This window comes from Fimicolochytrium jonesii, assembly GCF_025526975.1.
Source record: "Fimicolochytrium jonesii strain JEL569 chromosome Unknown EV422scaffold_16, whole genome shotgun sequence".
Classification (NCBI taxonomy): domain Eukaryota; kingdom Fungi; phylum Chytridiomycota; class Chytridiomycetes; order Spizellomycetales; family Powellomycetaceae; genus Fimicolochytrium; species Fimicolochytrium jonesii.
Window position 1 is genome coordinate 554000 of NW_026515683.1, and position 23565 is coordinate 577564.

A 23565-nucleotide genomic window follows, 5' to 3' on the forward strand; every position below is an offset into this window, starting at 1 on the left:
GACACAGCCTGGACGCAAAGGATACGCATCAGGGTCAGGTATCAACCCCACCCTTCAATCACAGCAACAACAACAACAACAACAGAACCCGCCCCGTGGCGCGTCGGCGGGCGCTGCGAGGACGAGGGAGGGGAGTGCGGGGGTGCATTCCGCGCAACCGCAGTCACAAGGTCAGGCGTACATTGCCCCGCAGAGGTCGACACCGGGCGGCGCACAGGGGTTACCGCCGATTCAGAGGGAGGGGAATGGGAGCGGGAGTGGGGGGGAGAAGGGGAGGAAGAGATATGATAAGGTTTGTTGTTGGGGATTTTGAGTGTGAGCGGCCCGGGGACCACCCCAAGATTGTTTTCGAATGGGCGGCCATACTGATCTGTTTTTTTTTTTTTTGGGATGTGCCCCTAGAAGTGGAAGGGATGATTTTCTGTGTCCTCGACGCAAAACCCCCCCGGCTGTCTCGAGCGTCCATTTGAGGAACACCACATGTTTATATGACTACCACCCTCCCAACGTTTTCCCCTCATTTTTTTCGGCTCCCCATGCCGCAAGCGCCCCCTCATTTCAGCATATCCCTTTTTCTTACGTACCCCGAACGAAACCACGCCTCTGTCATGAACACCCTCCCCACAACTCGCGGGGCCGCCCCGGTTACTTGTCGACATCAACGTTCGACGTCGGGATGCTATCTCTGGGAAGCGGATGGGGTGGTTTGCTTGCATCGGGGGAGGGAGAAGATGATGTCCTCATGTTAGTCAGCGGATGGGTACCTGGATGTGGGGGAGCTTGGTGTACATAACGCAGTGGGGAATGGAATTGGGCGGTGGAATGTCCGGAGTCATGTATGGTGCGGGATGTACTGGGGGGGACCCGACGAGTTTGGGTGCCGGCCGGATATCACAACAACATGCGGCCCCATCGGCGGATTTTCTTTCTGGGGATTCTTCACCCTTCTCCTCCTCCTTTTTGTTTATGATCTCATTTTGTGGGTCTTTTGGCCCCCCCCGCCCCTTGTACTGTTTTTTGCGAGGCTGGGAGAATCGAGACACTCGACTGTTGAATTGGAAAATATGGCTTTGGCGGAGTTTCGCTCGTGGGTGTGCTTCGCTGGTTGAAATAATACGCACCCGTGAAAACATGGCGATTTTCCGGGTCTACGGGTCTACACTACTACGTACGCCGCATGTGGTACACGTCTACTGTAATAACAAATTTCCCCGTTCGGAGAGGGGGTGACGTGCCGCGAGTCTCCAAACGCCGCCGCCACTCTGTCGTCTGCCGGATCAGGGTCGGGTTTTTTTTCTCTCATCGGACGTAATGGCCGTACTGCGTCCACATCCAGAATAGTGAGATCGCTGTAAGAGGGGGATCAGAAGAATTGAGTAAAGAAAAAGCAGAGAGCATCAAGAGGTTTTTGGGGGTGGACGTACGAGAGATGAGGAGGGCGGGCCATACACTGGGATTTTTCCGAGACGCAAGAGAATCGGGGTTAAATCAGGTTTGTTTCCGTTGATAGCGACCGAAAAGACGACATCTTTTTTTTTTCACCCACCCAGGACTGGAAACGGGCGCGGTCTTGTGCACAAACACCTCGGTCGTGAATGAGAAGAGGGCGAATGCGAACGTCCACATTGTCATTGCGTAAATGCTACGAGACGGGGGGGAATAAAAAAAAAGTCATCAGAGTGAGTGAGTGAGTGGGGGCAGACATGATCGTATCAAACGCCGTCGGAATACGTACGCAGGGTCGGAGATATTATAGGCCGCGTAGACCCGCACGACGCCCGAGGTGAGCGTCCAGAGACCCATCATGCGGGCCATCAGCGGTGTCGCTGGAAGGGAAATAATCAGGCCCCCCACTTGCACATTTCCACCATCCTCCGTCGCCTTTCCAGAATTGGAGTCGTTTTGGTCATACCCTGAACAGGCTGCAAACTATAGATCCTCCCCGTGACGCGCATCTTGGGCACAAAGCATTGCAGGCCGTTGTAGAAGGCGGCTGTGCCGACCAGGAGGAGGAATTTGGGGAGGGTGCCTTCGGGGATCCAGGGTGAGAGGGACATTGTTGCGGAGGGGAGAGGGCCTGGTTTGGTGGTGGGACGTGGGAATGGAGGTTGTGGGAGTGAGTGGGAACGTAAAATGGTATCTTGAAGTATGCAGCCGGCCTTGAGTACGTTACTTTATACTGCAAGTACCTGCCGCAAGCAAGCTCTTGCAAGGGATGCTTATGTTTGCCAGAGAGTGCGTGGGAGTTGCCAACGAGGTCAGGCGATGTCGGGGGTTCCCTTTTTCCCAGGAGCGGCAGGCGCTGTCTGTGTGTCTGTCTGTTCGCGTGGGAAGTCACCCACCGCCTCACGCGATGACCCCTTGGAGTCGACACAAACAGACCTCTTGAGACGGCTGTGAGACGGCGAGCAGCGCAAAACAGGAGACACTGAGCATGGCCCTTGCAGATGATGTGTCCTCTTCCATGTTACGGGGTAGCGAGGTGCACGTAGCAAACACACGGGTGGGAGGGGTCCTCTTGCCTCTCTCGGATCTCTCTCTCTCTTGTTCTCGCCGCCCAAAGAGTGGGGACCCCGTTGCCTGACTCCCCCCCTCTGCATAACTTTACTTCCGCTGTTTTGGGGTGCTTCATCGGCGTTGCTCAGCTTGACCTGACTATCGGTGATCTCCCCACCTAAAGCTAGCATATATATAGCTCGAGCTGGACAGGTGCTTCCCCCGCTCCGCTCCCTCACTCGAACCATTCGTCCATTCGTCCACTCAAACTCGTTCCAACACACCCCCCCCCCCCCCCCCCCCCCCCCAGTCTCAACTTTTTTATCCGCCATGACTCTACCACCACCCCACCTCCGTACACTCATAGTCGATAACTACGACTCGTACACCTTCAACCTGTACCAGTACTGCTGTTCAGCCTTGGGGCGTGACGAGCTGTTGCCGGTTGTTATTCGGAATAACCAATTCACTTGGTGAGTTCGCACCCTCCTGTGTGCAGTTGTATTTGGGTGATAACCGCGGACGGAGCTCAAACATATTTTGCTTTGTGCAGGGACGAAGTTCGAGAGAATATATTACCGCATTTTGACTGCGTAGTGATCTCTCCAGGACCGGGGAGGCCTGATAGGGAGGTGGTATGTTCAGCGCGTAGGAGGTACCCGCAAAGGAGAGAGACGGAACTTGGAGATATTGATATGCTTAATCCCATCATCGCAAACCCAAGGACTTTGGAATATGCGCCGACCTCCTGAAACACGCAGCAGTACCTATCCTCGGCGTGTGCCTGGGGCATCAGGGGTTAGCAGCGATAAGTGGCGGGCAGGTGAGGCTACGAGAGAGTATAGTACCTGATGCGGATGACTGTGGGATCTAATACGTGCTACTCCCAGGTAGTCCACGCTGCCGAACCCTTCCACGGCCGCACCAGTCCCGTAACCCACACCTCGCACACACCCACACCCGACCACCCCATCAGTCTCTTCGACACGCTCAAGAACCCGTTCAGTGCAGTCAGGTATCATTCGCTTGTTGTCTCGCCGGAAGGTTAGATCATGAGGCGTGGCTTTTCGGTATGTTGAGATCACAGCACTTATGTGTTTTCTGCGCGGGATATGTAGGATTACCGGAATGTTTGAAGATCATTGCAACGACGAAAGGGAAAGCGGGCGAACCGGACGTGATTATGGGCCTGGAGCATAGGGAGAAGCCGATTTGGGGCGTGCAGTTTCATCCTGAGGTGAGGAAGCGACACATGTGTGGATCGGTCTTCAGCTTGATCGGAACGCTGACGGTGCTTTCCACTATCAGTCGATATGCACAGAAGATGGATCTCGGATCATCGAGAACTTTCATACGCTGGCTGCGCGGTACTGGGAAACCGTACGTCCTCGTTCATCACCCAAAAGAACACCTACAACCATTTCCCTCACGCTCGTCTCCCCCTTCAGCACGGCAAAAGACCCCACGACGCCCGAGACATGACCCGCGAATTCCAAACCCTCTCCGTCCTCCCTGAACCGCTAACTACTCGCACCAACACCACCGACGACATGAATGCAAAAAAACCAATCATACATGCTCGGAGATTGAAGACGCCGTATGTGGATGCCGAGCGGGTGTTCACGGAGATGTTCAGTGGGGAGGAGGTGGCGTTTTGGTTGGATTCTGCCAAGGTGAGGGGTGTGAAGTTGGTTGGGGTAGGGTGGATCGCGTTCGCTAATGGGAGCTTTGGGAGGTGTGCAGACTGAAAAGAGCATTGCTCGGTTTTCGTATATGGGCGCAGCGACATCGCGCAACAGGTGCGTTCCTACCCTCCGCCGACATATCATTCCGCGAAAGAAAACGCCATACGCTAACGTCACCTCGCACAACAGCTTTTTGATCGAATACTGTACCGCCAAACGCACCGTAACCCTCACTCACCCCACCCAGCCCACCCACCCCATCCGCCCAACAACCCACCTCCTCCCCCCCTCCGAAACCTTCTTCACCTACATCTCCACCCTCCTCTCCACCCGCGGCCTGCACACCGCCACCCTCCATCCCACGTCCACTTCGAACTCACCACCCTTCCCCTTCACCTGCGGCCTCGTCGGTCTCTTCGGGTACGAGATGAAGGAAGAGTCTTTGGGAAGGGATGTGGCGGCCAAGACAAAGGCGAGGGGACGGAAACATTTTGGGGTAGAGAATGGGGGCAGTGTGCCGGATGCGGCGTTTGTGTGGGCGGATCGGGTGGTGGTGTTCGATCATGTTGAGGGGGAGGTTTGGGGGGTGGCGTTGGAGAGTGCGAGGGAGGGGGAGGAGGAGGAGGAGGTGCGGGAGTGGTTGGAGGATGTTGAGGGAAGGATTGTGCGGTTAGCGGCGGAAGAGGTGGATGTAAAAGTCAACGGGACGGCCACAGCGGACGGAACTCCTCCATCACCACCCCGCACGACCTCCCCAACCTTCACCCTCGCCCACCCCCACCCCACCTACCTCACCAACGTCCACACCGCCCTTCGCGAAATCACCAACGGCGAGACCTACGAGGTCTGCCTCACAACCCGCATCTCCACCCCGCTCCCCCCCTCCCACCCAGACCCTTACACCCTCTACACCCACCTCCGCGCCCACAACCCGGCCCCGTACGGCGCCTTCCTCCGCCTAGGCGCCAACCTCTCCATCGCCTCCTCCTCACCGGAACGCTTCATGCGCGTCGAACAAGACGCGACCGTGAGCATGAAACCGATCAAGGGGACCGCGAAACGCGCGGAGCGGACCCCGGGGGAGCCCGAGGATGCCTGGACGAGACGGGACGAAGCTGTTCGGCGGGCGTTGGAGGGGGACGAGAAGAACCGGGCGGAGAATCTCATGGTGCGTACCCACAACCCAACACATCCCAATTGCCTCCCCCCCTGTCTTCGTTGCAACTGCATTGCAATCCCCAACTCATTGTTTGTGAATACCCCTGAAAACGCGCAGATAGTAGACCTGATCCGAAACGACCTGAACACCATCTCCCGCCCGCGCACCGTCTGCGTGCCCGCCCTGATGCACGTCGAGTCGTACGCCACCGTCCATCAGCTCGTCACCACCGTGCAGGGCCGCCTGCGCACGGAATTGAATGCCGTCGATGCCGTTATGCATTCGTTTCCCCCAGGTAAGGAAATATCTCCCTACTTGTTATTACCCCCCCACCCCGATTTGGTAAACTGATGAATGGTTTCTTTGGGATAGGCAGCATGACGGGCGCCCCGAAGCTCCGCACCGTCGACATCCTCGAAACGCTCGAGAAAGCCCCGCGCGGGCCCTACTCCGGCGTCCTCGGGTACTTCTCCCTCACCGGGGCCGCGGAGTTCAGCGTCGTCATCCGGACCGCGGTTGTCACACGGGACGGTATGTTGGCACGTGCACCATCACGCTGGCATGCGGGACGCGCGGGGGGTTATTGATTATGTTGCGATTACAGAGATATCGGTCGGTGCAGGTGGAGCGATCATTGCGCTGTCCGACCCCGAGGAGGAGTACAGGGAGATGCTGTTGAAGGCGAATTCGGTGCTGCCGAGGTGAGCGGAGGGACCAAACCGAGTGCAACACACCCACACACGGGGGTGGAACTAACATCCCCAATCTTGGGTCCCCACCATACAGTATATCCGCGGTATATGGCGTTGCGCCCCTCAGGACTTCCGAATAGGTTCTGTGGATGGGGGAGAGTAGAGTTCTGGGATGGTTCGATAGAGACTAGAGACGAGCCTTTTGTGTAGAGCGGATATGGAGGAATGGGCGATTGTAGATAGCTTGTGACATTGTCATTCGGGGGCGTACACTTCGGTAGAGGTCGTGGGAATGTGGGGCGTTTTGTTTGCGTATTTGCGTTTAGTACAAGCAAGAATAATGGAAACGGAGCTACATATTACGTGCCGTAGCTTATTATACGCCATCACAGGGTTTCGGGGTTTATCCATATAACTGGTGGAGATGCGCAGCCTTCGATGACGAAGAAATCCCCATATGAGAGTCGTTCGGTCGATTCCATCCCCTTGTTGCCCCAGGTACTGATGTGTATCCCGGCTACACCACTTAACGCGCCACGAATGGTTCTCGTAAGCCAGCGCCTGTTTCGCGCGGCTGAGGTGACGACGGGGACCTGGAGCGGCAGAACGAGCCCGCGGTGTTGCTGCAGTGTGTGCTGCGCCTTCATGTGTGTTGCGCCTTCATGTGTGTTGGGCTCAACAATGTCAACGCGGCGTTCTGTGGCGATATGGTCGTGATAGAATCTCCCGTTTTCGCGGTTTCCGCAGGTCTTTCGAATCCGGTGATCGGGAACCGTTTGTACGGTCCCGACGCGCAGAGCTCGGATGTGTCCTCTCACTTTGCAAGCTCTTGGAACCGATCATTATCCCCGTTCGTGAGCTGAAGTCGAATAGCAGCGTTGAAAACGCCGGCGGGCCGCCACCGATATCAAGAAGCCTTTCTTGGGCTGCCACTTTTCCCCTAGCCTTTCCCCCTGTCCGCCATTGTCAATCGCCCCATCCCCGGATGCCCAGATTCCGCCAAAAATGAGTTTCCTTCTGTGTCGTGAGAATAGGAGCTCATCAATCGGACCGGATTCGCCATGGTCGCCTGTCCATCGGACACTGTTCACGCGAATGTTCTTTCCCGATCCACTTTTCGATGCAGTGCATGTGGAATACGTGTTTGCATTCTCCCCAGACTATGAGAGAGAGAATCAGGACTGCGCTCACGTATAGGTGTCGAAGTATAAATTGCCCCACACTTACCTAAAGGACAGTCATCCCCAGGGATCTTGCAATCGGGACAACACCCGTCGAAAGGGTTGTAGCAGATCCCACAGGTTTCTTCGTCGCCGATCTCGCCCACGTCCCAGGACCAGGTTGCTACGGCCGTGTACTTTTTGAGATGCACTTTCATCGTTTTTGTCGTTGCGTGGGGAAACTGGAAACGATTGAGGAAACGTACGACGGGATTGAGGCCACGCGTGAGCGAGTTTAAATGCGCTTAAGTGACGCCACACGTGACTTACACGCTACGTAAGCTGCAAATGCTAACCCCGCCAATCCCGGGCGGCTAAAAATAACAACAGACGGATGTGATTCTCGACGCCCAGGCTGGCTGGCACACCACTTTGGCTTAGCCGCAAAACCTTGTTAACGTAAACCACGCTGGCTACACCGAGAGCCAACGACAGTGCCAACATCACGCACGCATCCGGGACAGCAAACTTACATCCAGTTCCGACTGCAAACGCTATATACCTGGCTCCAAAAAAAACTCGCACTCCCGCCGCCACTTTTGTATACCGAATCCGAAAACTTACGCTTGCTGTTGCTGCATAATACTACCTTGTAGGTTGCTGCGCTGGGACAGGTCCTGGGGTGGATCATCGTGGGTGCGACATCGATAGCCGGTGCTAGCTGCCGTGGGCGCGAACAGCGTTGAGGTTCTGTGATATTGAAACAGTGGCGGGAGGGACTTGCAGCTTCTATGGCTAGCTTGAACGCATCTGTAGTCCGTTGGTGAAGAATATCGGGCCGCGAAACCCATCTTAATTAAACTTGCTCGTTCCACAGACACCCATCAATTGCAACCCAATACCTCACATCCATCAAAGGACGACATTCCCCACCAACCCGGGCAGAACCTCACGAACGGGCCGCACCCACGCATAACTGACACGCCGCCCCGTTCGAACACCACCGATTGAAGAAATTTGTTCAGGCCCCTTCGGTCTTGCGCATACAACAGTACAGACCCGCACGTCATGCCCAAGACTGAGGTCGAGGAAGTACAGGAGCTCGTACGTTGATGCGATTTTGATATGACACCGGGGTCTATTTTTTTGAGAGGCTGATGGTCGGACATTTAATGATATGATTGATCGCAGGTGGTGGTGGGATCTGGAGGAGTCGGCAAATCGTGTTTGACCGTTCGGTTTTTGAAGGATGAGTTTACGAACGATTATGACCCTACGATAGGTCAGTTCCCAACCCGCGTCGCATTCTCCAAAAAATTCGTTTACGTGGGGTTGTCCCGCGCAAAACAGGACCCCGCCGCTGATACCCCCCACCTCCCCCCATTTCTCAAATAGAGGAAAACTACCGCAAGCACATCACAGTCGACGCCTCCAACTGCACAGTCAACATCATCGACACCGCAGGGCAACACGAGTACACGGCCCTACGAGACCAGCACCTGAAAGACGGCAAAGGGTTCCTGCTGGTCTTTGCGGTGAACGATAAACATACCTTTGAGGAGGTTAAGCAGCTCAGGGAGCAGATTGTGAAGTTGAAGGATACGAAGAGGGTGCCGTTGGTTGTTTGTGGGAATAAATGCGTGAGTTTTTCCCGTTATTTTTGGGATGGTTGTGGACCGGGTGGGACGAACGGAACGCCGTGTTGACGGGGGCCTTTGGGAAATTTTAGGATTTACCGGAGGAGCAACATGAAGTCGATAACGCGGCCGTAGATGCTTTTTGCCAGCAACACAAGATCCCACTGCTGAAGACATCAGCAAAGGTGCGCAGCGTCCAGCCCCCACACAAGAAACCCACTTTTCCAGGTCCCAAACAAACTGCTCATCCGATTATTGATCCTCCCGTGATTTTAGGACAACACAAACGTGACAGAATCCTTCCACTCGCTAGTCCGCGAATGCCGGAAATACTTCCCAAACACGGGCACGGCCGCCGGCAGTCCCGGGAAGAGGCGGGAAACAAAGAAGAAGAGTGGAGGGTCCAAGTGCTCGATATTGTAGTGGGGGGAAAGGCGCGCACGGGGGCCATTGACGTGAGGGGGGTTTTTGGCCTGCTGGAGGTGGGTATCTGTGCTTTCCGTCTTTTTTTTTTTCAGGTCGGGCGATGAGATGGGAGGGGACTACCTGCGTGGCGGTCGGTTGGGAGACGCTGTGGGATGGATATGCGGCGATCTATGGCATGCAGGAATTGAGGAGGATCAGAGATCCATCGTCCGCAAAACGATCATTCCACTAACATCCCACTCTCTTCCGATTTGCAGACGATTTCCCCTTCCACCACCTAGACATCCGCTTTTGATCCGTTCCACTTTCCACGACTTCCTTCCCTCGTGGGACTACTTCCGACACACCACACAACCTTCCCTACACCTTTGCAGACGGTATACCTCCACCTACGACCACGTTAGGCTGTGTTCCTCTTTTCATCAATCGATTGACACCCATTCCCATGAGGCGGAACCCTCCTCTCCCCGCTGCGGAATACCGTTTCCCGTGTTTCTCTCACACTTTCGCTTCCTACACCTCTTACAACCTCTTTGGCTTCCATTTCGGTTTTTTCGTTGCATATTATAAGATGTTTATTCTACTTTGAGACGAGCAATGTGCAGTCTGGTGCTTCTTGACGGAGACGGGGATGGTGGGAGAGCTACCCTGCTAGTGATATGAGGGTTTTCCAAAAGGTCCGGCACGCCGCGTTGCTTTGCTAATAGTAGAACTAACTCTAGCCAAAAATGCGGCTCCGAGGCGTACCGATGCCACCTTATACGGCAACCCGTCTATGAACCGCCGTCGAGCCACTGAGAGTCCTCATATGTGCCCCCTAGGATCATAGTCCGGCAAAGATCCCATTGAACGCCGAGAACACGGCGCGTTGGTACACAAACTTGGAGGTGAAGCCGCTTGCTTTCAGCTTGGTTGCCTTTTCGGGATCCTCCCAGTGCAGATGTCGTTGCCATCTGCGCATCGAACATGGGGTCAGCTCCAGCGTGCTAGGGATTAGAATGCAATGCTGCAGAAGTATGAGAACTTACGGGTCGTAGTAGGCATCCTTAACCGTCGTATAGGAAGGTAGCGAGTAACTGTAATCCATCGGATCAAACGGTCTCGTTTCTTCCTCATCCATCTCTTCATAGCTGTTTATTTCAGACTCCACAAATGCGGCAGGCAAGCGTTGTTGCAGCAGCTGATCAATATCGACTGCCCGCGGACGGTTGGCTTGTGCATTGGCAATCACGTCGCTTGCTGCTGTATCTTCGTCCGCCTGTGTGGACAACTGTTAGGGAAGGCGTGCTTCTGTATCGTCGTCGAACGACTTAGCTCATCACTTACGAGTCGATTGATGATATCATCCTTGGCTTGTTTCTTCACTCTAGCGTCCTCGATGATCGCCTGCTCGTAGGTCTCTCGTCGAATAATCTTTTCTTTCTTCTCGCGCTCTAATCGACCTTGCACCGTCCGATCCTCGATGATCTAACCACAGGAAATTGGCATGTGAGCATATTAGCTCGGACCTCTTAGAGGTGTTGACTGAGCTTCTCATGATCCCACCTGCTTTTGGATGTTTGCCGATATGGTATCCCTGTTTTCTGCTTCGTACTTCTTCACGCGTTCTCGCGTTTCTTTCACATCTACTTCGTTTATCAGATTGAACACTGGAAGATGATGAGGGCTCAGTGTGATTTGCCAGTGAAACCGTCTGGTTCAACGAGAAAAATGCTCGGGGAGCCCACATACGGATTTCTTCTACTTCTTCCAGATAGTCGTTAAACGCTTTCAAATTGCCCTTGAAGTCCTCTAACCGCTTGTTATATCTTGATGAGCGAAAACAATCAGCCACAGATGTAGGATGGGTAGAGGATGCCTCCATTTCCCGCCACGGGTGCACACGCTGTGCACAACTCAACTCACATTCTTGCAATCTGCTTCCGGATTTGCACCTCCTTCTCCACATACAAGTCCTCAAACGTTTGTGCGACAAAGTTTTGTTTTTTCAAGATGGCTTTGCAGATAGGACATGGTGCGGCGCCTTGCAAGAAGAGTCGGTTGATGCACGTTTCGCACCTTCATTCCACACACGTTCAAAACAAGATCAAAACGAGTCAGAGAGTGCCACAGCAAAACAATTGGACGTTGAAGACCGTACATTTTGTGGAAACAAGGACTGACAAGGAGCTTCATATGCGGGTTCAAGTATCTGTCTGACTTGCAGACGGGACAAATGTCCCCGTCGAGGGTGGCCATGGTAATGGCAGCCATGGTGTCGAGGACTTTGAGAAGGGAAGCCGAGTAAACTGGAGGGAGACGACGTCCGAAGCCTAATGATAACCCTTAACGGTGATGCGGTGGGACAGACAGACACACAAGGTGGTAGGATTGCAGCGAGTTTGGCTCGATTTCCCACGAGTTTGGAATACGGGGATGTCGAGAATTGCTTCCCTTTTACTTTCGGCCTAAGCGGTGACAAACGAGTAGTATAGAATTGGCCACCATTTAACTACACTTTTGAAAAACCGTTATTTACCCTCATCTGAACCGCAAACCCGGTCCAACAGGCCTCAGACCTGAATCTCGGAAAAAACCCCCTGGATAGGCCCCATATCAAGCCAGAGAGGTCTCAAATTCGGCTTAAAACTGTCAAGCTTGGAAAAAAGTCCAACGGAGTGGTGAGAGTCTGAAACTGTCCTAGGAAGCCTCCATTTCCACTCAACAAGGTGAAAAGTTGATTCCTTGATTTGAGTCCAATACGCTGCTTATGGAGACAAACAGCCTCAATTACGGCTCAGATTCTAAATCTGGGATCGGACCCAATAGGCTGCCAATTAGTTACAATTGGAACCAAGTCAGAGCTGTGCGCACAGACTTGCAACATCTCTGTGTGACACCGGTCTGTGCCATCCAGATTTTATCGGATAAAAAAAGTAGTATATAAAGGGTCAAAAATTTTACCCTTTATGCACCACCCCCAACAACTCTGTGCCAACGTCGCAAACACAGACTTTCGAAAACCCGCAACAACTCTGTGCCAACGTCACAAACACAGACTTTCGAACACCCGCAACAACTCTGTGCCAACGTCGCAAACACAGACTTTCCAGCATGTTTGAAACCCAGACTCCGGTCAGCCCTCTTCATCAGACCCTGCAGACTTCCGACAGTGATTTCGTGGCAGCCCCAGGAGCACAGACATCCCTCAGTAAATCTATACCAACCGTCGATCAGAACCAGCTGAAGAAGCTTACTTGTCCCCGGTGCATCAAAGCAGGATTTCTTGACGCTCCTCCGCACGCCAGCATTCGAAGCAAGCACTGTAGGTTCAACAAGAACAAGACTTCGGACACTGCTGTGTTTCTCAATGAGAGGACGGGTGCGGCGGAAGGGTTGGGGGCTGCTACCGTATCTACAGTGGAAAAGGATTCTACGGTCGCAGCTGTGAAGAACTCACCGTTTGCTGTGTTGGAGAGGAGCCCAATGCCTGCTGTGGTGGAAAAGGAGTCAGCGGTAGATGGTTCAGGAGTTGACCAGGATTCAACAGTCGCTGTTGTTGACAAGGATTCTACGGCTGTTGTTGAGGGTTCAACGGTTGAGGAAGAATTGACGGATGCTGTTGAGGGTTCAGCTGGTGAGGAGGAATCAACAGGCGCTGTTGAGATGGAATCAACGGAGGCGCCAAGTCAACGGGTCTGTTTGCTTACCACTTATCACAAGAACGTCACGCTATCGATCGGCGGTACGGTTGCCGTCATCTAGAACCGCTGGTGGCTAACTATTTTACTCCTTTCACTACTTCTCCAACTGTACAACCTTGGAGCTGTACAGTCAGCAGATAGTCTGGCTCAAAGCCAACTCATCAATAAAACTCTTTCTTTCCTTACTCGATCGGTCCCCCTTGCAGCCGCTCCACAAAGTCATCCGTGTGCCCATGCAGATTCTGTAGTTGTTTCAGACGCCCATGGCTAGCCGTGGTGATCTTATTGCTGGTTTCGCGTATTTTGTTGCTGAAAAGTTCTGGTTTTTCTTGCACAGCTTTGTTAACGTGAGTGATGTACTTCTGCGCTGTCCCTGCATGCCTGACGGCTTGCGTAGCGAACGATCTCGCCTTGTTCAGGTACAACAGTGCATTGGTAAACAGATGGCGCGCTTTTGTCTTGACGTTTTGAAGGAAACTGGGCATGGAGGGCTAGGTTGTCTTAGCATACTATCATAGAATATTTTCTCAGCACTTGAGAAAGTACGAAGAATGGCTGCGATTTACAGGGCTAACTATCAAGAGGCGCAGGGCGTCAATCGGCCCAAGTCCATTGCGTATCTTCGACGCCAACAAATCGGACAGGCTTTGGACTATGGTCACCTCGACGCGTATGGACGTCCCAATGTGAAGTACGCATGGAACAGGAACATTCATCAGCGGGATCTTGCAACTAAACAGAACTATGTTGACCCAAAGCACGAGACGGTCATCTCCTCAGTTGAAGAGCTGAAGCTCAACGCAGCTAAGCTCCAAACCAGGGCTTACAAAGACGCTATGGAGTTTCTAAAAGCTGAGAAGGGTTTTCGCGAACGGGAACTTTTCCTGGATCGCATTACGCCTTCGAGGAGGCCGGGAACGGCGGTTTCGGTTGGCACCTCCACCTCTACGAGCGGACTTCCTATCCCGGATCAAACAGGATATGTTTACAACTATCCGGCTGAAGTGACCGCACAAACAGGGCTCCAATTTCAAGCTCCTGCTGGAGGTAAGGAGGTCCCCGAGGAAAAGCTGAACCTCAACACTAAGAATATGAACCCCATGATCCAGACACGGGAGACTGAGATCCGGTTGGATCCGGTTGACAGGACCTATAGAGTAGGCGTCGCTTCAAGAGTCGTGGATCGGCCCCCAAAGTTCACTCCACCGAAGGCCGATCGGTATGGGCTCAGCCCATAAAGTGGGGTGCACGTGAAGCCCCGTGACCCATTTGGTTGCCAGCTGCTCGCTCAGGCCAATAAAGGCTTGCAGGCAAGCAGCGACTCTTACGCCTTTTCTCTTCATCGGAAAAGCAGCGCACATAGCATTCCAATCACGCAACCATCCGTGGGCCTTGGCGGCAGACACACACGTCACGGACAACATCCTGGAGGAGGCTGCGTCTGGTCGTCGGACACTGCTCTCTTCTACCGATACCATGCGCGCACCTTACTTCGTCATCAACCCGATGGGCGCGGTACCCAAGGCGAACAAACCTGATAAGATGAGAATCATTCACGACCACAGTTGGCCCAGAGATGGATCAAGCGTTAACGATCGGATCATTCGCTCCGTTTTTGGCGACTGTCATCTCGACCATATTGAACACCTCGCCGAGCAGATTATCGCTTACGCCCGCCGGAAGATACCTTGTGAAGTCTGGTCTACGGACACTGACGCCGCCTATCGAGTGAACCCTACACGACCTACAGATCAACTGCTTCAAGGCCTTGTTATGGACGACGCGCCCATACCATAAGCTTACCTACTGACAGCCGCCAATGTCAACCGCCAAATGTCAAACGCCAATGTCAGATGTCAATGTCAGTGTCAATGTCAGTGTCAATGTCAATGTCAGTGTCAATGTCAATGTCAATGCCACTCCCCCTCTCTCCTCTCATTTCGCCAATCCTCTTGCAATATCGCCACTCCTCCTCTCTCCTCTCATTTCGCCAATCCCCCCTCGGCTTCTCCACACCCCCCACTGCTTCCCCATAGCCAGCAGCTGTAGCAATGCTCTCTACGCTCGCCACGCACGCTCTAGGAGCATAGCTGGCGCCCCCCAGTCCCCTCTTGTTGTTGTTGTTCTCTGATCTGCTGGGTTGCCTATCTATAAATAGCCGGCCTCTCTTCGTCCATTCCCTTCCTCCCCAGCAGATCAACACCAGTTCTTCTCATCTCCTGTTCTAGTCCTTGTTTCTTGTTTCGCCAATACAATCTCTTGTCGCCTATCACACTCGCCCTGTCTTCTCTACTTCGCTTCCGCCCCGTCGTCGAGATCATAACAGTTTGATCTGCTCCAACACTGAGAAGTTCAGAACCTGTCCAGCCCTGCATCCGACAAACCTTTTTCGCCATGTCCCAATCCCGAATCCGTACCTTTCACCGCCAAGCAATGGAACGATATGTGCCAAGCCATCGCCGCCTTGCAAAGCCAAAACGCCAACTTGCAGGCCAACCTTGCGCAAGCCCAAGCCGACGCACAAGCTGCCCAGAGCATCGCCGCCCAGGTTCAAGCCGATACGTACACCCGTCCCCAAGTCGCCAACCCTGCTCTGGAGCCAAGAATCAGCTCGCCCGAGAAGTTTGATGGTACCCGCAGCAAATTCCGTGGGTGGTTGAACAACATCCGGCTGATGTTTGCTCTCCAGCCCGACCGCTACCCCAGCGACATCATCAAGATCCAAACTATTGGCACCTACCTCACCGGCACTGCGCAAGCCTGGATGGCGCCCCTAGTCAAATGCCAAGATCACAGCCTTCAGGACTTCAATAGTTTTATCAGTCAGATGCAATCGGTCTTCGGAGACAGCGACAGGGTCCGCACCTCTGAAAACAAGCTCCAGAACCTTCGCCAAACCCGTGCAGCAACCGAGTACATCGCTGAGTTCCGCCAGCTACAATGCGATGTCTCCTGGAACGACCAGGCCCTGATTGCTACCTTCCGCCGTGGCCTCAAAGAAGACATCAAAGACCTGATGCTCACAATGCCCCCTGCGGCCACCATTGATGTGGTGATGGAGCGGGCTATCCAGTGCGATAACCGGCTGTTTGAGCGCCGCCTGGAGCGAAACAGAAGCCGCCAGACCTTCCCGGTTCCCCACACCTCGTTTACTACTACCACCACTGTCGACCACAGCGAGCCTATGCAGATTGATGCCGCTCGTCCCCGCGGCCCTCTGAGCCCTGAGGAACGCCAACGCCGCATTTCCAACAACCTCTGCCTTTACTGCGGTGGCGTGGGGCACATTGCAAAAGTCTGCCCCGTCAAGAACAAGACCACCACCCGTGCCGCCAACGTCGACATCAAAGAACCCTCCACTGAACAGGGTTTTCCCAAAGTCCAGCCGCAGTAAAGCCCCAGCGACTGGACAACACACACCGCCCCGGGCCTCCTAACCTCGCAGCTCCTGCAACGGGAGAGGCCACCCCCCTGGTTCCCAACTCCGTTATAGCCGACACAACCCTCCCAGCCGCTGCCCATGTCGAAAACTCCGAAATTAACCCCCGCGCCATGCTTGCGCTGGGTCCCGTCGAACCCTTCAACTACCCCGTTACCATCATGGTATCATCAAGCCGCGCCCCAATACCTACCTCAGCCATGATCGACAACGGTGCCCTGGCCTGCTTCATCGACAGAGACTTTGCCCGCAAACACCGCATCGCCCTAGTCCCGCATCAGCGTCCACTGACGATCGAACTCGTTGACGGTCAACCCAGCTCTGCTGGGCCAATCACCCATCACACCCAACCAGTAGGCATGTGGGTCGACGACCACTTCGAAGAACTCGTCTTCCATGTCACCAAATCACCCCATGCTCCAATCCTCCTTGGTCTCCCCTGGCTCCGCCTCCACGACATTAACCTTGACTTCAAGAACCTTTCGGTCAGTTTCCGTTGCGACTGTCAGTACCATGAATTCGCGAATTGGGACAACTCTCCAGCACCCCCGAGCCCAGCACCCGCCAGAACCCCCGAGCCCTTGATCCGCATCCCCCAGGATGAAGTCCCCGTCGACGAAACATGGTCGATTCCAGTACCCAAGGTATCTCGCTCCAGCACCCCAGAACCGGCTCCCACTGCCGCTCCGAGTCTCGTTCATCTCCGCCCCAGCCTTCCGGGTCGCAGCAAGGCATGACCAGGTCTTTGTCGCCTACGCCAACCCTGCGAAACCCGATCTCCCGGCCACGCCTAGCCCCAGTAACCCCCCGACACCCGAGAAAGACATCAAAGACTTCCTGCCCCCCGAGTATGAAGACTTCGCCGACGTTTTCGAAAAGAGAACTGCTGACACTCTCCCCGAGCACCGGCCCTACGACTGTCCAATCGATCTGGAAGAAGGCAAGCAGCCACCTTTCGGCCCGATCTACAGCCTCAGCGAACCAGAAATGAAGGCACTCTGCGAATACCTCGAAGAAAACCTTGCCAAAGGATTCACCAAACCCTCAAAGTCCCCTGCCGGTGCGCCAGTCTTATTCGTGAAGGAAAAAGGACGGTTCTCTCCGCCTCTGCGTGGATTATCGAGGCCTGAACAGCATCACGGTGAAGAATCGCTACCCCCTGCCCCTGATCAACGGTATCATGGATCGTTTGCGCGGCGCCCGCCGTCTCACCAAGATCGACCTCCGCGGCGCTTACAACCTCTTACACATGCGCCCAGGCGATGAATGGAAGACCGCTCTCCGCTGCCGCTACGGCCTATTCGAATACAACGTCATGCCCTTTGGACTTGGCAATGCTCCTGGCGTTTTCCAGTACTTAATGAACGACATCTTCCGCGACATTCTCGATGTGTTTGTTGTCGTCTACCTTGATGATATCCTGATATTCTCCAAGAACCCCGAAGATCACCCCAAACATGTCCGCGAAGTCTTGTCCCGCCTCCGACAGCATGGGTTGTACGCCAAACCAGAGAAGTGCGAATTCAACCGCGAATCCGTTGAGTTCGTAGGCTTCATCATCTCGGAGAAAGGCATCCAGATGGACCCCAAGAAGATCGCTGCCATCACGGATTGGGAACCTCCCAAGACTGTCAAAGGCGTCCAGCGGTTCCTCGGCTTTGCCAACTTCTATCGCCGATTCATCCAAGGTTATTCCAAGATCGCTACCCCGCTCACAGCCCTGACCCGGAAAGACATCCCGTACGCCTGGACACCCGCCGCAAACACCGCCTTCGAGAACCTGAAGAAAGCATTCACCACCGCCCCCATCCTTGCTCACCCTGACCCAGAGAAGCCCTTTGTCGTCGAAACTGACGCCTCCGACTTCGCTCTTGGCGCAGTTCTCCTCCAACCTGACCAGGACAATCAGCTCCACCCCGTGGCCTTCCACTCTCGCAAATTCACGGCCGAAGAGATCAACTACGAGATCTACGACAAGGAACTTCTGGCCATCCAAGACTCCTTTGCCCAGTGGCGACACCATCTCATTGGCGCCCGTCACAAGATCACCGTTTACTCCGACCATAAAAACCTTCAGTACTTCATGACCACCCGCACCCTGAACCGCCGCCAAGCCCGCTGGTCGATATTCTTCTCAGATTTTGACTTTGTCATTACCTATCGCCCCGGTTCCCAGCAGCACCAAGCCGATGCCCTCTCCCGACGCTCCGAACATGAGCTAAAGGAGGGGGAAGAAGTGTTCCGCTCCCAGGCGACCACAATTTTGACTCCTGAACGCCTTCGACTCGCCGCGGCCTACCTCACACCCATGGATACCACGCTGCTTGACAAGATTAAGGCCGCCCAGGCCTCTGATCCCCTTGCTAAGACCATTCGCGAAAAGCTCAAGATACCCCTTGCCCAACGAACCGAGGAAACCCAAGATCGTATCAAGCGGTTCTCAGATGAAGATGGGATCCTGCTGCACGATAATCTGGTCTATGTCCCCACCAACGAGCTCCGAGCTGAAGTCTGCCACGACATGCACGATACACCCCTAGCCGGCCACTTTGGGATGTCCAAGACGCTTGAACTCGCCTCCCGCAACTACTGGTGGCCCAGCCAGTGGCGCTTCGTCAAGGCCTACGTCAAGTCCTGCGATACCTGTAGCCAAGCGAAATCCAGTCGACACAAACCATATGGCCTACTCCAGCCCAACAGTATCCCTACCCGCCCTTGGGGATCTTGGTCCCTGGACTTTATCACCGGTCTGCCTCCCGTGGACGGGTACGACTCCATCCTGAACGTCAACTGTCGCCTCACCAAGATGGCCCACTTCATCGCCTGCAGCGAGTCAGAATCCGCCGAATCCACCGCCGACCTAGTCTTCCACAACATCATCCGTCTCCACGGCCTCCCCGACGACGTCATCTCTGACCGAGGACCCCAGTTTAAGTCCCGGTTCTGGCGTCGACTTCTCGAACTCCTTGGGGCAAAAGCCAACCTCTCCTCGGCCTTCCACCCCCAGAGCGATGGCCAGACGGAACGCACCAACCAGATCCTGGAGCAGTATCTCCGATGCTTTTGCAACCACCAACAGGACAACTGGAAACAGCTTCTGTCGTCCGCCGAGTTCGCCTAGAACAACACCCACCAGTCCGCCTCTTAGACCACCCCCTTCTACGCCAACAAGGGTCTCCACCCCCGCTTCAGTTTTGCGGCCTCTGCTACCTCCGAATCCGTCAACCCCGCCGCTGAAGCCCGCCCTAAACAAATCAGGGAAGTCCATGAACAGCTCGCCCTCGAGCTCAAGGAAGCCCAAGATCAAATGAAGCGCTACGCCGACGCTAAACGAATTCCTGGACCGGACTTCAAGCCTGGCGACCACGTCTGGCTCCTCCGCAAAAACCTCCAGACAACCCGGCCCTCTCAGAAACTCAACCATCGCAAGATTGGGCCATTCCCCATCGTTGAAAAAATCAATCCCGTCGCCTACCGGCTCAAGCTCCCGCCTACGTACAAAATCCACGATGTCTTCCATGTCTTGCTCCTCGAACCCCGCTTCACCATCCCTGAACGACACGAACCCGAACCCGCGGCCCAGCTGTTTCCAGTTGTCCTGTTGGTGGTTGCAAAAGCATCGGAGATACTGCTCCAGGATCTGGTTGGTGCGTTCCGTCTGGCCATCGCTCTGGGGGTGGGGCCGAGGAGAGGTTGGCTTTGCCCCAAGGAGTTCGAGAAGTCGACGCCAGAACCGGGACTTAAACTGGGGTCCTCGGTCAGAGATGACGTCGTCGGGGAGGCCGTGGAGACGGATGATGTTGTGGAAGACTAAGTCGGCGGTGGATTTGGCGGATTCTGACTTGCTGCAGGCGATGAAGTGGGCCATCTTGGTGAGGCGACAGTTGACGTTCAGGATGGAGTCGTACCCATCAACGGGAGGCAGACCGGTGATAAAGTCCAGGGACCAAGATCCCCAAGGGCGGGTAGGGGTACTGTTGGGCTGGAGTAGGCCGTAAGGTTTGTGTCGACTGAATTTCGCTTGGCTACAGATATCGCAGGACTTGACGTAGGCCTTGACGAAGCGCCACCGGCTGGGCCACCAGTATTTGCGGGAGGCGAGTTTGAGCGTCTTGGACATCCCGAAGTGGCTGGCTAGGGGTGTATCGTGCATGTTGTGGCAGACTTCAGCTCGGAGCTCATTGGTGGGGACATAGACAAGGCTGTCGTGCAGCAGGACCCCATCCTCATCTGAGAACCGCTTGATACGATCTTGGGCTTCCTCGGTCCGTTGGGCAAGGGGTATCTTGAGCTCTTTGCGGATGGTCTTAGCGAGGGGGTCAGAGGCCTGGGCGGCTTTAATCTTGTCAAGCAGCGTAGTATCCATGGGTGTGAGGTAGGCCGTGGCGAGTCGAAGGCGTTCACGAGTCAAAATTGTGGTCGCCTGGGAGCGGAACGCTTCTTCCCCCTCCTTTAGCTCATGTTCGGAGCGTCGGGAGAGGGCATTGGCTTGGTGCTGCTGGGAACCGGGGCGATAGGTAATGATAAAGTCAAAATCCAAGAAGAATATCGACCAGCGGGCTTGGCGGCGGTTCAGCGTGCGGGTGGTCATGAAGTACTGAAGGTTTTTGTGGTCGGAGTAAACGGTGATCTTGTGACGGGCGCCAATGAGATGGTGTCGCCACTGGGCAAAGGAGTCTTGGATGGCCGGAAGCTCCTTGTCGTAGATCTCGTAGTTGATCTCTTCGGCCGTGAATTTGCGAGAGTGGAAGGCCACAGGGTGGAGCTGATTGTCCTGGTCAGGTTGGAGGAGAACTGCGCCGAGAGCGAAGTCGGAGGCGTCAGTTTCGACGACAAAGGGCTTCTCTGGGTCAGGGTGAGCAAGGATGGGGCCGGTGGTGAATGATTTCTTCAGGTTCTCGAAGGCGGTGTTTGCGGCGGGCGTCCAGGCGTACGGGATGTCTTTCCGGGTCAGGGCTGTGAGCGGGGTAGCGATCTTGGAATAACCTTGGATGAATCGGTGATAGAAGTTGGCAAAGCCGAGGAATCGCTGGAAGCCTTTGACAGTCTTGGGAGGTTCCCAATCCGTGATGGCAGCGATCTTCTTGGGGTCCGTCTGGATGCCTTTCTCGGAGATGATGAAGCCTAGGAACTCAACGGATTCGCGGTTGAATTCGCACTTCTCTGGTTTGGCGTACAACCCATGCTGTCGGAGGCGGGACAAGACTTCGCGGACATGTTTGGGGTGATCTTCGGGGTTCTTGGAGAATATCAGGATATCATCAAGGTAGACGACAACAAACACATCGAGAATGTCGCGGAAGATGTCGTTCATTAAGTACTGGAAAACGCCAGGAGCATTGCCAAGTCCAAAGGGCATGACGTTGTATTCGAATAGGCCGTAGCGGCAGCGGAGAGCGGTCTTCCATTCATCGCCTGGGCGCATGTGTAAGAGGTTGTAAGCGCCGCGGAGGTCGATCTTGGTGAGACGGCGGGCGCCGCGCAAACGATCCATGATACCGTTGATCAGGGGCAGGGGGTAGCGATTCTTCACCGTGATGCTGTTCAGGCCTCGATAATCCACGCAGAGGCGGAGAGAACCGTCCTTTTTCCTTCACGAATAAGACTGGCGCACCGGCAGGGGACTTTGAGGGTTTGGTGAATCCTTTGGCGAGGTTTTCTTCGAGGTATTCGCAGAGAGGCGCTGTAGATCGGGCCAAAAGGTGGCTGCTTGCCTTCTTCCAGATCGATTGGACAGTCGTAGGGCCGGTGCTCGGGGAGAGTGTCAGCATTTTTCTTTTCGAAAACATTGGCGAAATCTTGATATTTGGGGGGCAGGAAGTCTTTGATGTTTTTCTCGGGTGTCGGGGGGTTACTGGGGCTAGGCGAGGCCGGGAGATCGGGTTTCGCAGGGTTAGCGTAGGCAACAAAGACCTGGTCATGCCTTGCTGCGACCCGGAAGGCTGGGGCGGAGATGAACGAGACTCGGAGCAGCGTGGGAGCCGGTTCTGGGGTGCTGGAGCGAGATACCCTGGGTACTGGAATCGACCATGTTTCGTCGACGGGGACTTCATCCTGGGGGATGCGGATCAAGGGCTCGGGGGTTCTGGCAGGTGCTGGGCTCGGGGGTGCCGGGGAGTGGTCCCAGTTCGCAAATTCATGGTACTGACAGTTGCAACGGAGCCCGACCGAAAGGTTCTTGAAGTCAAGGTTAATGTCATGGAGGCGGAGCCAGGGAAGACCAAGGAGGACTGGCGCGCGGGGTGATTTGGTGACATGGAAGACGAGTTCTTCGAAGTGGTCGTCAACCCACATGCCTACTGGTTGGGTGTGATGGGTGATTGGCCCAGCAGAGCTGGGTTGACCGTCAACGAGTTCGATCGTCAGGGGACGCTGATGCGGGACTAGGGGGATGCGGTGTTTGCGGGCAAAGTCTCTGTCGATGAAGCAGGACAGGGCCCCGTTGTCGATCATGGCTGAGGTAGGTATCGGGGAGCGGCTGGATGTTACCATGATGGTAACGGGGTAGTTGAAGGGTTCGACGGGACCCAGCGCAAGCAGGGCGCGTGGGTTAATTTCGGAGTTTTCGACATGGGCGGCGGCTAGGAGGGTTGTGTTGGCTATAACGGAGTCGGGAACCGGGGGGTTGCCTCTTCCGTTGCAGGAGCTGCGAGGTTAGGAGGCCCAGAGGAGAGTGTGTATTCCAGTCGCTGGGGCTTTACTGCGGCTGGACCTTGGGAAAACCCTGTTCTGTGGAGGTTTCTTTGATGTCGACGTTGGCGGCACGGCTGGTGGTCTTGTTCTTGGCTGGGCAGGCCTTTGCAATGTGCCCCGCGCCACCGCAGTAGAGGCAGAGGTTGTTGGAAATGCGGCGTTGGCGTTCCTGGGGGCTCAGAGGGCCGCGGGGACGAGCGGCGTCAATCTGCATGGGCTCGCTGTGGTCAACGGTGGTGGTAGTGGTAAACGAGGTATGGGGGACTGGGAAGGTCTGGCGGGTTCTGTTTCGTTCCAGGCGGCGCTCAACCAGTCGGTTATCCCACTGGATAGCCTGCTCCATCACCGTATCAATGGTGGCAGCAGGAGGCACCGTGAGCATCAGATCCTTCACGTCCTCTTTGAGGCCACGGCGGAAGGTAGCAATCAGGGCCTGGTCATTCCAGGAGACATCGCATTGTAGCTGGCGGAACTCGGCAACGTACTCGGTGGCTG

At 54.9% G+C, this 23565-nt stretch overlaps 6 protein-coding genes across 6 annotated transcripts; 3 read left to right on the top strand and 3 right to left on the bottom strand.

Moving 5' to 3' along the window:
- Positions 1-1264: 1264 nt before the first annotated feature.
- Positions 1265-2157, bottom strand: EV422DRAFT_104303 (uncharacterized protein). The gene is made up of 5 exons (XM_053064539.1): positions 1913-2157; positions 1736-1826; positions 1547-1642; positions 1425-1450; positions 1265-1349 (listed from the first exon to the last, which is right to left on the bottom strand). Exons 1-5 carry the CDS (start codon positions 2055-2057, stop codon positions 1300-1302), a joined length of 408 nt encoding a protein of 135 aa, XP_052924579.1. The 5' UTR covers positions 2058-2157; the 3' UTR covers positions 1265-1299.
- Positions 2158-2826: 669 nt separating this feature from the next.
- Positions 2827-6045, top strand: EV422DRAFT_497543 (ADC synthase; the record flags this gene model as incomplete). Its single annotated transcript, XM_053067953.1, has 12 exons — positions 2827-2969; positions 3050-3131; positions 3221-3319; positions 3387-3540; positions 3615-3733; positions 3805-3886; positions 3973-4169; positions 4240-4295; positions 4371-5349; positions 5458-5635; positions 5713-5883; positions 5945-6045. 12 exons carry the CDS (start codon positions 2827-2829, stop codon positions 6043-6045), a joined length of 2361 nt encoding a protein of 786 aa, XP_052924580.1.
- Positions 6046-7073: 1028 nt separating this feature from the next.
- On the bottom strand, positions 7074-7410 carry EV422DRAFT_550976 (anaphase-promoting complex subunit 11; the record flags this gene model as incomplete). The annotated part of the gene is made up of 2 exons (XM_053071801.1): positions 7074-7192; positions 7260-7410. 2 exons carry the CDS (start codon positions 7408-7410, stop codon positions 7074-7076), a joined length of 270 nt encoding a protein of 89 aa, XP_052924581.1.
- An 850-nt stretch (positions 7411-8260) lies between these two features.
- On the top strand, positions 8261-9252 carry EV422DRAFT_550977 (ras family-domain-containing protein; the record flags this gene model as incomplete). Its single annotated transcript, XM_053071802.1, has 5 exons — positions 8261-8296; positions 8384-8474; positions 8588-8832; positions 8922-9014; positions 9106-9252. 5 exons carry the CDS (start codon positions 8261-8263, stop codon positions 9250-9252), a joined length of 612 nt encoding a protein of 203 aa, XP_052924582.1.
- A 575-nt stretch (positions 9253-9827) lies between these two features.
- EV422DRAFT_534085 (CDK-activating kinase assembly factor MAT1-domain-containing protein) lies at positions 9828-11704 on the bottom strand. Its single transcript, XM_053070645.1, has 7 exons — positions 11396-11704; positions 11161-11313; positions 10987-11063; positions 10801-10904; positions 10582-10722; positions 10284-10513; positions 9828-10208 (listed from the first exon to the last, which is right to left on the bottom strand). Exons 1-7 carry the CDS (start codon positions 11506-11508, stop codon positions 10079-10081), a joined length of 948 nt encoding a protein of 315 aa, XP_052924583.1. The 5' UTR covers positions 11509-11704; the 3' UTR covers positions 9828-10078.
- A 644-nt stretch (positions 11705-12348) lies between these two features.
- Positions 12349-14176, top strand: EV422DRAFT_507348 (uncharacterized protein; the record flags this gene model as incomplete). Its single annotated transcript, XM_053068653.1, has 4 exons — positions 12349-12930; positions 13196-13285; positions 13336-13357; positions 13470-14176. The coding sequence occupies 4 exons, from the start codon at positions 12349-12351 to the stop codon at positions 14174-14176; spliced, it is 1401 nt and encodes a 466-aa protein (XP_052924584.1).
- Between the last annotated feature and the right edge of the window lie 9389 nt (positions 14177-23565).